This window comes from Pelodiscus sinensis, chromosome 1, assembly GCF_049634645.1.
Source record: "Pelodiscus sinensis isolate JC-2024 chromosome 1, ASM4963464v1, whole genome shotgun sequence".
In the NCBI taxonomy this organism is placed as follows: Eukaryota; Metazoa; Chordata; order Testudines; family Trionychidae; genus Pelodiscus; species Pelodiscus sinensis.
This window is the reverse complement of record NC_134711.1, coordinates 133,567,674-133,585,692: the sequence shown is the minus strand read 5'-3', so window position 1 is coordinate 133,585,692 and position 18,019 is coordinate 133,567,674. Positions and strand designations below refer to the sequence as shown.

General features: G+C 50.2%; 1 protein-coding gene across 1 annotated transcript in view; it reads right to left on the bottom strand.

The window, feature by feature from the left end:
• Nucleotides 1–6,411, bottom strand: part of LOC102453736 (alpha-2-macroglobulin-like) — a 64,299-nt gene extending 57,888 nt beyond the window's left edge. The window contains exon 1 of the mRNA XM_075902371.1: nucleotides 6,247–6,411. Coding sequence (XP_075758486.1) covers nucleotides 6,247–6,335 — 89 coding nt within the window. The 5' untranslated portion in view covers nucleotides 6,336–6,411. The remainder of the gene's footprint in view (nucleotides 1–6,246) is intronic.
• Between the last annotated feature and the right edge of the window lie 11,608 nt (nucleotides 6,412–18,019).

Sequence of the window (18,019 nt, the reverse complement as noted above, 5' to 3'; positions counted from 1 at the left end):
CTTTTCTCCCCTGCCTGTTCTTTCTGAACAGTCTATACCCTTCTATGACAATGCTCCAGTCATGCAAGTCACCCCACCAAGTCTCTGTTATCCCAATTAAATCATATTTCTCGGACTGGGCCAGGGCATCCAGTTCTTCTTGTTTGTTGCCCAGGCTTCTCACATTAGTGTACAAACACCTCAGGTAACCAGTTAATTGCCCTATCTTCTCCATTTGAATCAAGGATCCTCCTTTCTTGCTCATTCCTCTCTGCATTTCTTCCCGGTATCCAACTTTCCCCTCCCCTCAGGGTTTTGGTCACCGTTCCCCTATGAACCTAGTTTAAAGCCCTCCTCACTAGGGGTATGTCTACACTACCCCGCTAGTTCGAACTAGCGGGGTAATGTATGCATACCGCACTTGCTAATGAAGCCCGGGATTTGAATTTCCCGGGCTTCATTAGCATAAGCGGGGAGCCGCCATTTTTAAATCCCCGCTGCTTCGAACCCCGTGTAGCGCGGCTACACGGGGCTCGAACTAGGTAGTTCGGACTAGGGTGCCTATTCCGAACTACCGGTACACCTCGTTTCACGAGGAGTAACGGTAGTTCGGAATAGGACCCTAGTCCGAACTACCTAGTTCGAGCCCCGTGTAGCCGCGCTACACGGGGTTCGAAGCAGCGGGGATTTAAAAATGGCGGCTCCCCGCTTATGCTAATGAAGCCCGGGAAATTCAAATCCCGGGCTTCATTAGCAAGTGCGGTATGAATACATTACCCCGCTAGTTCGAACTAGCGGGGTAGTGTAGACATACCCTAGGTTTGCAAGCCTTCCCGCGAAGATGCTCCTTCCTCTCTTGGTTAGGTGGATCCCATCTCTTCCAAACAATCCTTGTGCCTGGAACAGTGTCCCATGGTCGAAGAAACCAAAGCCCTCTCTGCGACACCACCTGCGCAACCCCGCATTTACGTCCTCAATTCGACGATCCCTACCCAGTCCTTTCCCTTCAACAGGGAGGATGACGAGAACACCACTTGCACTCCGAATTCTTGGATCCTTCTTCCCAGCACTACATAATCCGCTCAAGGTCATTCTTGGCCGTATCGTTAGTTCCCACGTGGAGAAGCAGGAAGTGGTAGCGATCCGAAGGTTTGATCAGTTTGGTAAGCCTCTCAGTGACATCCTGAATGCAAGCTCCCAGTAAGCAGCACACCTCTCGAGATTCCAGGCCCGGATGGCAGATGGATGTCTCAGTGCCCCTTAGGAGGGAGTCCCTGACCACCACCACCCGTTGTTTTCTTTTGGGGGTGGTGGCCGTGGAACGCCCATCCCTAGGACTACGCATCCCATGCCTTCCAGTAGATGGTGTTCCCTTCCGGTTTCTTCCTTGTGAGGTCCCTTCCAAGGCACTCAGCACTGCAGAGCCAGTGGAGAGAGCCTGAAAGCGATTGCTTACCTCTATAGCATTGGAGGATTCCCATGCTGGCCTTTTCCCCCTTCTAGAAGTTACATGCTGCCAGTTCTCTTCCTGGTCCCATACTGCCCTCTCTGGCTCTTCCGCCTACCATGCTTGAAGGATTAAATGATGCCTTCTATTGAGGAAGCCTTCATCCTCTCTGATCAAGCATAGGGTCGACACTTGGGCCTCCAGTCCTCTAAATTTTTCTTCCAAAATGGTGACCAGCTTGCACTTAGTGCAGATGAAATCCATTCTTTCTTCCAGGAGGAAGACAAACATGGCACACACTGCTCAGGTAACAACAGGAGACCTGTCACCATCCATCGCTGCTGTCCTGGAGAAGGGATTTAAAAAGAAAAGCAAGAGAACCTCACGCACTTCTCAACTCCCTCTCTAAACCCCCTGTTAGCACTCACCTGTTCGCAAGCTCTTTGGTCGCTTGCCCACTGCCTTATAAAGCCCTGGATTGCCTGAAAGTCCCTCCCCCTACCAAGGTTCAGCCAATCAGCAGAGACTTCTAGAATTCAAACTTTAATTAGAAGCCAACTGTTTCCACCTGCCAATCACAGCACACACTCCATGAAGGGGAGGGGAGGTCAAAGGGGAAGTGGAAAAAAAAATAGAATGCCTCTCACCTCCTCTTCCATCGTCTGTCCATCTGGGCGTGTCACCTGCTGCCCTCAGTGAGGGAGGGATGCAAACGCTGTCTGGGGCCTGGCCTCTGAATGTAGGGAATGGCCGTCCTGCTGAAGGGGCGCATGGCCCAGTGCAAGCGGCTTTAGCCAGGGAACTCATTGCTGTTCCTGCATCTCCAGTGACATGCTGTGTGCTGTTGAGCATATGGCAGAGGTGCTCTGTCCCTCAGTTTCCCAATTTCTGATACGGGGATCCTGAAAATGCTACTTACGCCTCCATTTAATGTGCATGGAGATCTCTGGATAAAACATGCCAGGTACTTCTAAATGTTAATCAGGACTTTGCCCAGGCTGGCTTGCCCCTCGCCAGCAATGACCACAGTGAAGTCATGTGGGCTCCAGGACAGCTGCCCGGCCTTAGCTGCAGCCTGCCGACTCGGCAGAGATGCTGGCCGAGCGTCATGCTGGGAGATGGACGTGCGGCAGAGTGAAGCTCCCTGGACAGCCCAGCTGCCTGCTGCTCCTTTGCTTAGCTAAGATTTCAAATGGACAAAGTCAGGTTGGAGCAGCCATCACCTGGTCCTGATGAAATTCCACTTCACCCTTTGCTAGGCCTGAGCCAAAGCCCACAGGAGTCTATAGGGCTCTCCGTTCACGCCCTGGGCTTAGGATCAAGCGTGATGTTCTCTCTACTTTCAATCTCGGCCAATAAGGGCTGGGGGCTGATTCTCCTCTCCTTGGCACCTGGTGCAGTGAGTGAAAGAGGGCACGAAATGTGCGTTTCTGCTCTTGTGGCCTTTGACATCAAATCTGCCCTGTTGCAAAGGAGGAGCAAGGCATGGGGAATCAAGGCCCATGTTCAGCGCTGCCTTGCGACCCATTTGGCAGCCCTATCGCCCATCCTTGTAATTTGGCTGAATTCTCACATATCAGAACAGAAACCACCTCACAGTACCAAAGCCAGATACTGCACTGCACACGCTTCTCCCCCTGGGCTGAGGATGACAGAATGACCAGCACATGCCAGTCGTGGCTCTTCATTCTGGTGGCAGGCTCACTGGTACTCCATAGCTGATGGCAAAGGCTGCAGAAAGTGGCTGGGGCAGAATCAAAATGCCTCCAGCTCCCCTCATACAGACCTGCAGCCACTCTCAGCAACCTTGCCTTCCCGTAGCTTCCAGCAGCTACAATAGCCCTAGCAGCCTGCCCCCCAGAGACCTTTCAGCACTGGACTTCCAAAGGTGCCATATTTTGATGAGCTCATTGAACTTGAGGCAGGGTTGTTGACCATATGCAAAGTATCCACCAATATGCAAATCATTCATTAAAATTTGCATAGAATGCCTCTCGCAGTATGTCTACACTGCAAAATCTTTCCAGAAAAACGGCTGTGGATGGGGAAGAGGGTTTTTTTTTTCCAAAAGAAGACGCCTCCAGGAAAAAGCACAGGTGCCCTGGTGGCCACTTCATCCATAGTAATCACAGCTTACTTGCAAGATAGCAGCCAATTAATGTGGACGCTATCTGTCGAAAAAGCAAATCACTTTTTCGATGCGCTATGGCAGTGTGGATGCTTTCTTTCAAAAGAAATTTTTTCGGAAGATCTCTTCCAGAAAAGCTCCTTCCAAAAGAAGCCTGTAGTCTAGACATAGCCACAGAGCCAAACAGATGTGGTGACTGTACTGTAGGGTTAAAATTCTCTGAAATGCCATTTTGGGCACAAGCATCATCTTGTGAGTGCCAACAACAACAGGAACTCCATTTTGGCCATCCTTCTTCTCCCTCCTTTTCCCGCCTTTCCTGTGTTTTGGCAGGAAACCCAGCAGACACGTGATCATATTCTGCCCGGCAACAGCAGGTAACTTAAGGGTTGCCTCTGGCTCTGCTCGGGGCTGCCCATTTGAGTGACAGAGTACAGGAGTCATTCAGATGGGTACGCCAGGTCCACGCATAGTAAGTTTAGGGTTGTGGGAGGTACACTTGCATGCAAGGAGTGAACATCTATCTGTCACTCCTCTCTGGTCAGGACTCACTTGCATCCATGACAGTGCAGAGAGAAAGGGGTTTGTTAGGCCAAACAGATCCAGCCAAAGGAGGATACAGCTGTTCTGATCCTGCTGTTCCAGATGTCTAAGATTGAGTCCGGAATCTGGAATCCAGACACTGCCGTGAGGGTCCCAAAGCTGCGAGACATGATACCGTCCCCGTGACATTCCTCCGGTTACCTGGGACTTTACCTTGTACTTACCTTAAGTCGCAGTCAAGCCTGCTTTTGTTCTATTTCTTGTGTGGGGCCTATCTTATTCCTGTTTATAGTTACATTACCTTGTTTACTGTTTAATAAATCCTTGTTGGTTTATCTTAACTGTGCTAATCTTTGGGGAAGTCCTAATAACTCCTAATTATAGATGTGAGTTTGTGGATGGGCCTGAAAGCCAGTTTAGTTTGAGATCACTAGCTTTCTGGCTAACAGTACCTCACATTTTGTTCTTTCCATGCTTTTTCAGCCAGACTGAACTTTAATGTAGACTGAGAGAACAAGACTGGACAAAAGGCAGGTCTCTGTAAGACAGATGGGGAGAAAACAGCAGGGCCTCTCCTGGACACCAGGGTACAAGGGAACCCAGACCATTAGCTGCTTCTGGAGCTCAAAGAGGGCTTTTCTCCATTTAAAGGTGCAGAACTCAGGCAAGTGTGACCAGATGTGACGGCATGCTAAAATTAGCATAGAGCTGGGCAAAAGAATTTGGATGGAACCATTTTATGTTGGAAAATGCAGTTTATCACAATAGAGACATTTGCAGGAACGTGACAATGTTGACAACACTTTGAATGGAAAAATGTTTAAATGAATTGGTTTGACTTTCTCATTTATATAACATCAAATGTATTATTTTGACTTTTATATTGTGACATGGATGGTATTAACTATTAAATATTTTAGCATATGCAATATTTTATATGATAGGACAATGTTTTGATCAAAATGCAGATTTTCTGCATAATATTTCCCTTCTGTGACAAATCTGGACTGTGTTCCAATTTGCAATTTTTTAAATGCCAGAATTTTTGGCAGGACAGCAATTCCTTGCAATTCTGGCAAGCCTACCGTGTGAGTTCTTTGGACTCAGGGATTATCCTGTTGTTCTGTGTTTGTACAGCACTTATAATAACAATATGGAGTTCATTGGGTTAAGAGAACTGACATTGAATTATGGGACGAGATCCATTCCCCACTGAAGCAGGGCAGTGAAAACTGCACCTGCTCATCTACACCAGCGAGGAGGGGTGCTGCACCAAGGAGAAGTGGGTGTCCACTGGAGGGCAAATGCTCTGATCTATCTTAAGGTCCATTCAAAGAACTCTGTGCCTGGCAACACTGCCAAAGGCATGCCCTGAGTCACAAGCTGTGCTGGCTATACATGCCCTTCCAGCCCCTCAATGGAGTCAAAGTGGCAGCCAAGTTACAGTGCCTCAGGTGGACATTCCAGCGGAGTCTGCCATTGCCAAGGTCTCTGCTGACAAACAGGAATCTAGGTCACAGACTCCTTTGGAAACAAGCACTGTCTGTGGCTGCCAAGGGAAGCAACTGGCTTTAAAGAAGAGGAAAAACGGGAAACTCTTATCTGAGCCCTCACAGTCAAGGAAACTGCAATAGCACAGGGGCTGCAGGGCAGGACTGAGGGAGGGGCACTGGCAGGGATGTGAGGGGAGCCCAGGGCTGGAATAGCAGGGGCCTGCAGCACAGGACTGAGGGGCATTGGCCAGGCTGTGTGGGGAGCCCAGGGCTGGAATAGCAGGGGGCTGCAGGGCAGGGCTGAGGGGCACTGGCAGGGCTGTGAGGGAAGCCCAGGGCTGGAATAGGAGGGGGCTGCAGGGCAGGACTGAGGGAGGGGCACTGGCAGGGCTGTGAGGGGAGCCCATGGCTAGAATAGAAGGGGGCTGCAGGGTAGGGCTGTGGGGCACTGGCAGGGCTGTGAGGGGAGCCCAGGGCTAGAATAGAAGGAGGATGCAGGGTAGGGCTGTGGGGCACTGGCAGGGCTGTGAGGGGAGCCCAGGGCTGGAATAGCAGGGGGCTGTAGCTAAAGACGGAGGAGCATTAGCACAATTGTGAGTGGGATGAAGGAAATAAAAGAGAAGACAGCACCAGCCCCCTCTGCATGAGCAGCTTACGGTTCGGTGGTGGGTGAGGTGCCTCCGGGGAGGAGGAAGAGGAGCAGGAGGAAGATGCTCGGGCCACCCAGCAGCTTGTCTTTCCCCATGGTGCAGCGCAAGGTTGGTGAGTGAGGCAGACACGCAGCCTTGTCTGCTGGCTTCCTGCACCCGGGCTCTCTTCAGATCAGCCCCTTTATGCTGCTCTCTGCAAACAGCCCCTGGGAGGGGCGAGAGAAGGGCAGGGTGCCAGGACCATCTGGGAAATGGGGAAAGGTACATGAGGAGGAGCCAGGCCCAGCAGCTCTGACTCCTGGCACAGAGACTGTCCCTGGCCAGACCCTGACATGCTGGGGGGCTGGGTATTTCCTGTTGATGTTCATGTGAGACACTGTCCTGTGTCTGAACCAGTCACACCCACACCCGTTTGCCTCACTCCAGCAGCACCCTGCCGTGGGGGGCGGGGGCCTGTAGTTCATTACTGGGCCAGCCCAGCATTCGGTGGGGGTTGGAAGCAGCTTCCAAACACTGCCCAGGGCGGCCAGAGTAACCTTTCTTGGCCCCACCCCCTGGACGGCCAAACACAAGAGATGAACAAGCGCAAGCCAGGTCTCAGCAGCAGCAGCAGATTGATCCAGCAAGTCTTAAGATTTATCCCCCCCCCCCTTGTGATTTTTGTCTTTGGAGCTCCCCAGGCCTCCCCACTTTGTGCACAGCTGTCAGTCTGGCCCTCTCCACCAGAAGGGGGAGGGGTGATGGGAATTTGGGCCCTGCTGCTGGAACTCTCACCCATGTCCGGGCATTAAGCCTGTTCCTCACCCCCATCAGGGCCCCAGGCACAGGTGTCGACTCCAAGGGGGCTCCAGCCCTGGAGCACCCAGAGGGCAAACAGTGGGTGCTCAGCCCCTACCAGCAGCGCTGCGGATCAGTTCCTCCCCTTCCCACCCAGCACCTCCCTCCTGCCTGGGTTCAGCTGTTCAGCGGCAGGCAAGAGATGCTGGGGGAGAAGGGCTGGAGGGAAGTGGAAAGGCGGGAGTGAGGGCAGGAGGTATGCGGAGGGGGCTTGGGGCAGGGGGTTGAGGTGTGTATAAGGGGGGTGCAGAAGTTAGGACTGGGGACGGGGATGCAGGAGTCAAGGTTGGGGAGTATGAGGAAGGAGCTTGGGGCAAGGCTTGGGGTGGGAGGGTGCAGGAGTCAGGTGTATGAGCAACTCAGGGCAGGGTGTGTGTGGAGGGGTTTAGGGCAGAGGGTTGAGGAATGTATAAGGGAGTGCAGGAGTTAGGGATGGGGATGCAGGAGTCAAGATCAGGGTACATGAGGAGGAGGCTTAGGTCAGAGGGCTGGGTGTCTGCAGGAGGGAGCAAGGTGGCAGGTTAGAGGGGCTGGCTGGGCAGGGGGGCATCTGGGACTGCCCCAGCCCCTCCATTTCAGGAGGCAGGAGGAGGCTGCAGCCACACTTACTTGAGTCACTTAGTGGGTTTTGGCGGTTGGGGTTTTTTTGTTTTTGTTTTGCTTTTTGTTTTGTTTTTTGCTGACTAGGGAGTGAGACAAAGTTCACAGCCTGAGTCCTTTCTCCTCTGCCCTCCCCTGGGCAGCCAGGAGTGAGAGTAGACTGTGAACTTTGCCTCGCTCCCTAGTTATCAAAAAGAAAAAAAAAGCACTCAGTCCTCAGTGAAGGGGACAAGTGCAGCTGCAACCCCTGCGCCGCACCCCACCTTCTCTAACCTATCAGGCTGTCTGCTTGTAGGGTGGCAGCCTGCAGAAATCCCAGGGAGTTGAACTGGGAGCACCACCCCAGTCGGCCAGTTTCTTGCTGGAGCACCACACCGGTTTATTTTCACCTCTGGTTGAAACATTTCGTTCAATCTGAAAGAAAACATTTCATTTCAATATTTAGTCTTTTAAAATATATTTGAACATCTACTATGTAGCTCAGAGAGTTTGTTTGTGAATCTATCTGTTTTGGTGTCTGCCTGTCTGTTCAAGAAGTCCTAAACGGTAAGAGCTAGGACTACCAACTTTGGTAGGCAGCTTCCTTTTATCATAGCTTAAAGCAAGGTCAGGGTTTGGCTGTGCCAGGAAAATGGGACATGCCTGGACTGGGATTGCTTCTCACAAAACCATACAGAAAAGAGACAGAATCACCAGGTAGGTAAAAGGGGCTGGTGGGAGGCACACCCACCCCTGTCAGAGACTGCCCCATCTCCAAGCCTTCCAACCTCCCAGGCACACCTTAGGGAAGGTGGGGAGCTGAACCCCTCCCCCCATTCATATGGGAATGTTGCTGGCTGTTCCCTTGCATCAGGGAGTGAGAGGAAAGTGCACAATTTGCTGCATTCCTCACTGTGGCTGGGCAACGCAGGGGGCAGACAAACCTGGACCTGCCCCAGCTGGGGGACATGATCTCTTCTTCTTGGCTGTGTCTACTGGAGCTGCAGCAGCCATTTACAGGTGCTTCCCACCTGGCCCCAAGAGGCTGCAGTGAGAGAGGGCTGGGGTTGTCCTCTCTCCCAGGGACAGCCTGCGTACTGTACCCCCCCATCCCTACCCCCACCCCAGAGCAATGATTTAAATGAAGCATGTGACTTTTCATTTTATTTTCCAAAAAACAGTAGGGGGCTGCACCCGTGCTCGCTATGCTCGCCAACCCCCAACTCTCTGGACACTTTTGTGGCTAAAGAGACTGATGATGTCATTTTGTTGCATGGCAGGAAAAACATTTATATATATATACACAGAAAGAGAGAGAGAGAGAGAAATTAATTAAGTTAAGGACCTGCACACAAAAAAATGTTGAAAAGTAATATTGAAAAAAATCAAAATATTGTATTTGAAATGGCAGAACAAAATGTTCTGAGTTTTTTTAATATGATTTAAGGGTTGGTTTTTTTAAAACAAAATACTTTGCAAAAGTTTTGCTGTTGCCCAGTCCACATTTTTCTCCAAAAAGGCATTTTGTGTAAATATTGTCACTCACTGTAACCCTCCAGCCACACAGGCGCAGCTCTAGTCACTTCCAGTAACGACATCTTATAAAAGACAAACATAGGGTTTGGTTACGCAATTGGCTGTAGGTAGGTGATAACTCAGCCTTCATCTCACTGTGGTCCTGGCCAACGAGTGGGAAGTGAAAACATGTGCAGAATTAGTTCTTTCATAGTCCTTGGAGAACTGACCCTGTCAACAGGAAGTTAATACCCTGCTGCATAGTCCACTTCGTGCTTACCTTCCCTTTACTCTCACAGGAGATTTTTTTAATCCCCTGCTGTCTGTATGTATGCGATAGACCTTGTTTCTACTGTCCTACCCCTGAAGTCACTGGGTGATTTTTATGGCACCTGAGAGGTCAGTTTGATGAAACGGATGCACTTGAATCCCCAAGCATAAACAGCAAGTATGTGACTCCAATACACCAAATATAGAGCTGCAGGGAACACAGAAATGTAGAGTAGAAACATTCAACTTCATAATTGATCCTGACAGTTTGAAATTGCACCTACAGTCAAATGGAAACTTACATTCATTTATACAAGGATTTTGGCTTCCTAAACAACTTCAACAATATGCTGCCCAGTGAAATTACTTCTGCAGCTGCAGTTTTGGTTGCGGCATCCATTTGATCCCGAAGCAGCTTTGGAAGAGGAGTTTGAACAGTTTTGCTCTTTTGCAAAAAAATGAAGATTGTTACTTGCCAGCTAATCTCATAGAGCATCTGAAGGCACCCCTGGAATCCACTTTTCCAAATGTGGGCATCGCTCTTCGTATTTACCTCACATTGCCAGGTACAAATGCTGAAGCAGAAGAGTTGTACTCCATGGGTGTGTCTAGACTACATGGCTCCATTGACGGAGCCATGTAGATGAGGCAGGACAACAAAGGGAAATGATGTTGCGATTTAAATAATCGCCGCTTCATTAAATCAAAATGGCCATTTTGCTGTGCCGATCAGCTGTTTGTCGGCACAGCGCAGCAGTCTAGACGGGGATCTGCCAACCCCAGAACCTTTTGTTGTCAGATCCTGTAAGCCTCGTGGCTCTCAGGGTTCTGGGCTGCTATTTAGCTCTAATTTACTCCTAAATGTCTTCTAAGAGTAAGCCGTGGAAGTGTTGGTAATGCTGCTAGGCAATATTGACCTCCTGTGGGGTGGCAAATTCTCTGAGTCAGCACCGGTCAGGTCCTGAGGGTGCCAGACTAGAGAGGTTCAGCCTGTATATGACAAGGGCAGGCAGGAAAGGGGAAGGCTGCAAATTCCATAGGAAGCAAAGCCTCAGTAATGCCTGGGGTGCCCTCTCCAGTCCAATCTCTATCCAAGGAAATGGGAGCAGGCAGTTTTCAGGCCCGGTTCACTGATTGTCTGTCATTGGATCCATCCTGCACATAACCCTCTGACAGATTTTCACCCAGCTATAATTTCCAGCAGTCACAGACTGTTCCGCATTCGGGTCTTCATATGGTTCCTGCTGTTTACCCTCTGCATCCAGCTCTCTGCAGCTCTTGACTAGCTAAGCAACTGCCACTTCCCAAACAGATCCTGGACTCTTCCTGGGTCAGGTTCTTTTCCTGCACCTGGCCAGGAGGAAGGGGAAGTGCACGTGGAGGTGGCTGATGGGAGCGACAGCCCCAACACAAGAGAAATGTGGCCTATGTGTACATCTTGTATTTGCAGAACACATTGACAGAGTGGGAGCAGGGGCAGATATAGGGCAGGGTGAGCGGGGCGGCCGCCCCAGGCCCCGCGCTTCAAAAAGCACAGCATGCGCTGTGGCGCCACCGCGCATGCGCATGGCGTCACTGCGCATGCGTCATGGCAAAGGGGGGGGCCCCGCGGAATTATGCTGCCCGGGGCCCCGCAAAACGGTCATCTGCCCCTGAGTGGGAGATTAGGAGAAGACAGGAAAGTAGATAACAGAGGATTTGGAAAGCAGGACAGGGCAGAATTTGCTGGTTCATCACATTGGGTACATCCACATAGCAGGACAAAAGTCAAATTAAAATACAGCCTCTCTGACTTACGAACCCGGTTATGGACCAAGCAATTAGCCATAACGCAGTTTGTTTGTAAGTCGGACCCCATAGAGTTACACGTAACCGCGCTGTTCGTAAGCGCGGATCGCGTTCATAACTTGGGGTCCGCCATTTATGACAGTTTTGGTCGTAACTGCAAACAGTCGTAAGTCGACCATTCGCAACTCGGGGACCAGCTGTACACAACTTCAGCCATATCAATTGCATAGCTTAAGTTGAAGTAGCTTAATTGCTTTAGATGCTGTCTACATCTAAAGCAGGAAGTTGAAGGAAGAACAGTAATAGAAATGTAGCCATGTAGTCTGGTCTAGCTGAAACAAAAAACAGGACTATGCAGCACTTTAAAGACTAACAAGATGGTTTATTAGGTGATGAGCTTTCGTGGGCCAGACCCACTTCCTCAGATCAAATAGTGGAAGAAAATTGGCATGACTATTTTCTTCCACTATTTGATCTGAGGAAGTGGGTCTGGCCCACGAAAGCTCATCACCTAATAAACCATCATGTTAGTCTTTAAAGTGCTACATAGTCCTGTTTTTTGTTTCAGAAGGAAGAACAGTCTTTCTTCGACTTCCCTTACTTGTCATGCAGTGTGTTACCAGCAAAGGCGCACTAGTAAACCAATTTAGACTGGGGCCTGCTGACTAGGTGGTAAATGAACATAACATAAGAACACAACATTCCTGTGGTGGGAAGAACACCTCAGCAGTCCAGCACCCTGGCATTTAATTTCAAAAAGGGGAATTACACAAAAATGAGGAGGTTAGTTAAACAGAAATTAAAAGGCACAGCAACTAGAGCCAAATCCCTGAAAGCTGCATGGAAACTTTTTAAAGACACCATAATAGAGGCCCAACTTAAATGTATACCCCAAATTAAAAAACATAGCAAGAGACCTAAAACAGTGTCACTGTGGCTTAACCACCATGTAAAAGAAGCAGAGAGGGACAAAAAGGGATCTTTTAAGAAGTGGAAGTCCAGTCTTAGTGAGATAAATAGAAAGGAACATAAACACTGTCAAATCAAGTGTAAAAATGTAATAAGAAAAGCAAAAAAAGATTTTGAGGAACAGCTAGCCAAAAACTCAGAAAGAAATAACAAAATGTTTTTTAAGCACATTAGAAGCAGGAAGCCTGCTAAAAAACCTGTGGGTCCCCTAGATGATCAAGCTATAAAAGGAGCAATCAAGGACGATAAAGCCATTGCAGAGAAACTAAATGATTTCTTTGCTTCAGTCTTCACGGCTGAGGACGTTGGGGAGATTCCCGAATCTGCACCGTCCTTTGTGGGTGGTGAATCTGAGGAACTGTCCCGGATTGAAGTGTCGTTAGAGGAGGTTTTGGAACAAATAGAAAAACTTAATGTTAACAAATCTCCGGGACCGGATGGCATTCATCCAAGGGTTCTAAAAGAACTCAAATGGGAAATTGCTGAGCTATTATCTGTGGTTTGTAACCTATCCTTTAAATCGGCTTCCGTACCTAATGACTGGAAGGTAGCCAACGTAACACCAATATTTAAAAAGGGTTCTAGAGGCGATCCTGGCAATTACAGACTGTTAAGTCTAACTTCAGTACCGGGCAAATTAGTCGAAACAATAGTAAAGAATAAAATTGTGAAGCATGTAGAAGAACATAATTTGTTGGACAAAAGTCAACATGGTTTCTGTAAAGGGAAATCCTGTCTTACTAATCTATTAGAGTTCTTTGAAGGGGTTAACAAGCATGCGGATAAGGGGGATCCAGTAGATATAGTATACTTGGATTTTCAGAAAGCCTTTGACAAGGTCCCTCACCAAAGGCTCTTGTGTAAATTACATGGCCATGGGATAAGAGGAAAGGTCCTTTCTCGGATTGAGAACTGGTTAAAAGACAGGAAACAAAGGGTAGGAATAAATGGTAAATTTTCAGATTGGAGAGGGGTAACTAGTGGTGTCCCCCAAAGGTCAGTCCTGGGACCAATCCTTTTCAACTTATTCATAAATGATCTGGAGAAAGGGGTAAGCAGTGAGGTAGTAAAGTTTGCAGATGATACAAAACTGTTTAGGATAGTCAAGACAGAACAGACTGTGAGGGACTCCAAGATGATCTCACCAAACTCAGTGATTGGGCAGCAAAATGGCAAATGAAATTTAATGTGGATAAGTGTAAAGTAATGCACATTGGGAAAAATAACCCCAACTATATGTACAGTATGATGGGGGCTAATTTGGCTACGACAAATCAGGAAAGGGATCTTGGAGTTATCGTGGACAGTTCTCTGAAAACTTCCACGCAGTGTGCAGCAGCGGTCAAAAAGGCAAATAGGATGCTAGGAATTATTAGGAAAGGGATAGAAAATAAGACACAGAATATCTTACTGCCCCTGTATAAAACTATGGTACGCCCACATCTGGAATACTGTGTACAGATGTGGTCTCCTCACCTCAAAAAACATATTTTGGCCTTGGAAAGGGTTCAGAAAAGGGCAACTAAAATGATTAGGGGTTTGGAACGGGTCCCATATGAGGAGAGGTTAAAGCGACTGGGGCTGGATGAGGGGCTGGACCAGGATTGCCACGGCTGGATTGTGGCCTCCTCTCCTACCCATGCCACAGCCAGAGGGGGGCACCCGCAACCCTTCTTGCGGCCAGATGGGGCTGGACCGTGGAGCCTGCTCCAGGATCGGGGCCAGAGACAGGACACTGTGGCCAGATAGGAACTGGGCCCTGACTGGGCCTTGTTGACCAGACTTCATTTTAAATAAAGTAAGGGTATGTCTACACTACCCCACTAGTTCGAACTAGCGGGGGTAATGTAGTCATCCGCAATTGCAAATGAAGCCCGGGATTTGAATTTCCCGGGCTTCATTTGAATGAAGCCGGCCGGCGCCATTTTTAAATGCCGGCAGTTTGAACCCCGTGCCGCGCGGCTACACCCGGCACGGAGTAGCTAGTTCGGATTAGGCTTCTAATCCAAACTAGCTGTACTCCTCATTCCACAAGGAGTACAGCTAGTTTCGATTAGAAGCCTAATCCGAACTAGCTACTCCGTGCCGGGTGTAGCCGCGCGGCACGGGGTTCAAACTGCCGGCATTTAAAAATGGCGCCGGCCGGCTTCATTCAAATGAAGCCCGGGAAATTCAAATCCCGGGCTTCATTTGCAATTGCGGATGACTACATTACCCCCGCTAGTTCGAACTAGCAGGGTAGTGTAGACATACCCTAAAAGATTTATGTCCAACACTAAAGTTTTCAACATTGTCTTTATGGCAGATGCGTGGTACCTTTTTTTGGTCAGGAACCACTGACCCACAGTCGGGGACCACACAAGTAAGAAGCAAAAAAACCCTCCAACTTCTGCCCCCTCACAGATGTAGCCCCCAACTGAACCACCTCCCTCCCCTGGCACTCTAGCCCCATGGCAGGGGAGGAAGGGGAAGTAGGACTGAGGTTCAAGGCCTCAGGCCAGATTAATTCTTCTGGGGTTCCAGGGTTAGTACATTTTGTGGCCCCCCCCAGGCTCTGGGAGGGGGCCAAAATGAGTGGTTAAGTGTCCGGGAGAAGGCTGCCAGTGAGTGAGATAGGGCTGGGGTGCAGGATCTGGGTAGGAGGTGGGGTGTAGGAGGGGGTAAAGGTGCGAGGTGTGGAGGGGAGGGAGGGGGCAGGAGCAGGAGCAGGCTGGAAGTAGGGTGTTTGGCCAAAGGGGAGATGCAGGAGCAGGCTTGGGGTACAGCGTCTCGGTAGAGAGATTGAGTGAGGGGTGTAGGGGGTGCAGGGTCTGGGCATGAGGAGTCAGGGGGACACTTACTTGCTTTTGCACCCCATGTTGCTCCCATCACCGTGTCCCCATTGGATTCTAGCCAAGGGGAGCAGCGGGGAAAGTCCCCAGCCAGGAGAGGGGAAAGGGAAGCAGCAGCACATGGAGCAAGCTGGATCCGGTGAGTAGGCTCAGGGCTTTCTCCTCCCGAGGAAGCCAGTCTTGCGGGGGAGGACCATGAGGCTGGAGTGCCAGAGTGGGCTCCCTGCTGTGGGGGAAGCATAGGGGGAGCTGAGCTCAAGCTGCAAAAGAGCCATATTTGGCTCCCTACTGAGCCATATTTGGCTGGGGAGCTAGAGGTTCCCTGCTGTCTAAGTATGGCAATGGTCCTGCTATTGTGGAGAGCTTTCCTGGCTTATATACTACCCTAGTAGAATGTGCTAATGAAAGAATCTGAGTCCCTGCTTCTGCCCCCTTATCCAGAGGACTGCCTAACCTCCAGGCCTTCCCTTCCTCTCTCCTCTGCAGCAGGGCCCAAGAAAAAAGGGGGAAGGTTAAAGTAAATCACGTAACCCCACTCTGTGGGTGCAGAGACACCCCAAGCAGCCATCACATGAGTGAAAGGGGCATTCAGCCTGTCCCTCACACATCCTAGGCTGTGTTGCAAGGAAGCTATGGGTGCAACACTTGCTCTGGAGGTGGCCACACACCCTCATGCTCTGGATGACAGGATTCTTCTCCCCAGCATCAGCCCCCTCCTTAGGGGTCATGGCCTCCCCCCAAGTCAAGCCCAGAAGACCTCTTGGATGGGGGAGTCTCCTTGCACTGGGCCCTTACCCAGTTTTGCCTCCCACTCTCTCCAGCTGCTCACTGCACCCCGCTGCAGGCTGCCCCAGCCCCAGCAATAACTTCTGCCTAAGCCCTGCTGCGGCTCTGTCTCCAGCACAAGACCCTGGGCTGCTCATCTGCCCCTCTGGCTGCTGTTGCTCTGCTCAGCTCAGGCCACCTCTCTGGGTTGCTCTGGCTCTGGCCGGCACTGCTCTGCTCCCAACTCAGCTCAGGCCCCTGATCTCCCTTAGGTCTGCCCCAGCTCGCCAGGAGGGTGGATCCTCCCCCAGCCTCCAGCCTCCCTCATTGGCCTGCCTGTCCTGTCAAACAAGCTTACCTAGTGTCTTTACCTCTTCCTGTTGGCTGTGGGGATTGTCAGTCTCGGGGTCCTGATTTATCACTAGCCCTTCCCCATTTCCTTTTGGTGCTGGGACAGGGCTAACGAAAGCCCCCACTGAGGGTGTGTCTACACTGCAGTGTTTTTCCAGAAAAACAATACTTGCTTCCACACTGCCATTGAGTTCTTTCAACAGAACGTCGAAAGAACAGAGGTTTTTTTCCGACAGCGGTAAACCTCATTCTACAAGGAAGAAGCCTTTTTCGGAAAAAGGCATGTGTGGACGCGGAAGAGAGTGTTTTTTTGAAAGAAGAGGCCTCCAGGAAATAACATAGGTGCCCTGGTGGCCACTCTGTCTGTGGTAATCACAGCTTACATGTCAGAGCGTGTCCAATGAATGTGGACCTTTTCTTTCGAAAAAGCAGATCACTTTCTCATTGCACCTTTTCCTGTGTGGATGCTCTCATTCAAAATAAGCTTTTCTGGAAGATCTCTTCCAGGAAAAAACGTCTTTCAAAAGAAGCCTGCAGTCTAGAAGTAGCCTGAGTTTCAGACAGGGACCACCAGTCCCCTACATCCACCTACACTGCCGTAAGAAAGGGGAGAGGAGGAGGTGCGGTGAGAGGAGGCTGAGCTGCATGCCGTACATCTGGAAGGATGAGTATTTGAAATCTGAGGGCTCCTAGTCATTTTCTGGGGAATTTGGAAAAGGGCCCATTTCATGGGAAAATATACAAGATTTGTACATGCTGGGTTGTACAATGAATCCTTTTGTACTGAAAATGAGCCACTTTCTTCCCAGGAAGTAGGCCCATCAGGCAGAGATTTCCAAAACAAATAAATGATTTAGGAGCAGTGTTCCCTTGAATTTTTCCCATCCCTGAGCGGAATTAATTTTGTTTTCTTTGTCAATGCGGAGGTGATGTATGCCACAGTGATGTGTGACACAGGTGCTGTGCAACACATCATCTTCCTATTGGTGCAAATAACAAAATTAATGTGGTGGGGGTGGGACCACAGGGTTTTGAGTGTGGGAGGGGACTCAGGTATGGGCTCAGGCTGGGGAGCAGAAGTGTGTGGACTCTGGGGTAGGGCTGGAGCTGAGGGGCTCAAAGTTGGGACAGAGGGTTATGGTGCAAGGGCTCTGGGGATAAAGGGTTTGGGGTGTAAGAAGGGGCTCCAGGGTGCAGAGTGGGGCCAAAGGATTCAGAATATAAGAGGGGCAGCAAGTTGAGGCAGGAGACTAGGGTGCAGGAGAAGATGAGGGACTTGGAGTAGGCTTGGGGATGAGGGGTTTGGGATGCAAGAGGAGGGCTCCAGGTTTGGGCTGGGGGTTGAGGGTGTGAGAGGGGATATGGGCTTTAGACTGGGGCTGTCGGCTTTGTGGTGGGGCTGGGGATGAGAGGTTTGGGGTGCAAGAAGTGGCTCAGGGTTAGAGGGGCTCAGAGTGGGGCAGAGGTTTTGGTGTTTGGGCTTACCCAGGTGGCCCAGCAGATCAGTGGTACTAAGTCAGGCTGCCTAGAGCCTGCCTGTCCTGCAGCATCACACTGCTCCTTGGAAGCAGCCAGTAGATCCAGCTCTTGGGGGGACAGGAGGCTCTGTGGCAAATGCAGGCCCATAGTCCCCCGCCTAGGAGCCCGACCTGCTGTGCTGGCCACTTCCCCACTGGCTTTTGGGACATGCAAATCATAGAATCATAGAATACTAGGCCTGGAAGGGACCACGAGAGGTCATCAAGTTCAGTCCCCAAAAGTCTGATGCTCTACCGACAGAGCTAGCCAGGCTCACAGAGAAGGGGCCCCCATTGATGAGAGCAGATATTCGAAATCTACCCTGCATGGCAATGCAGACAGTTTCTCTAGGCTGC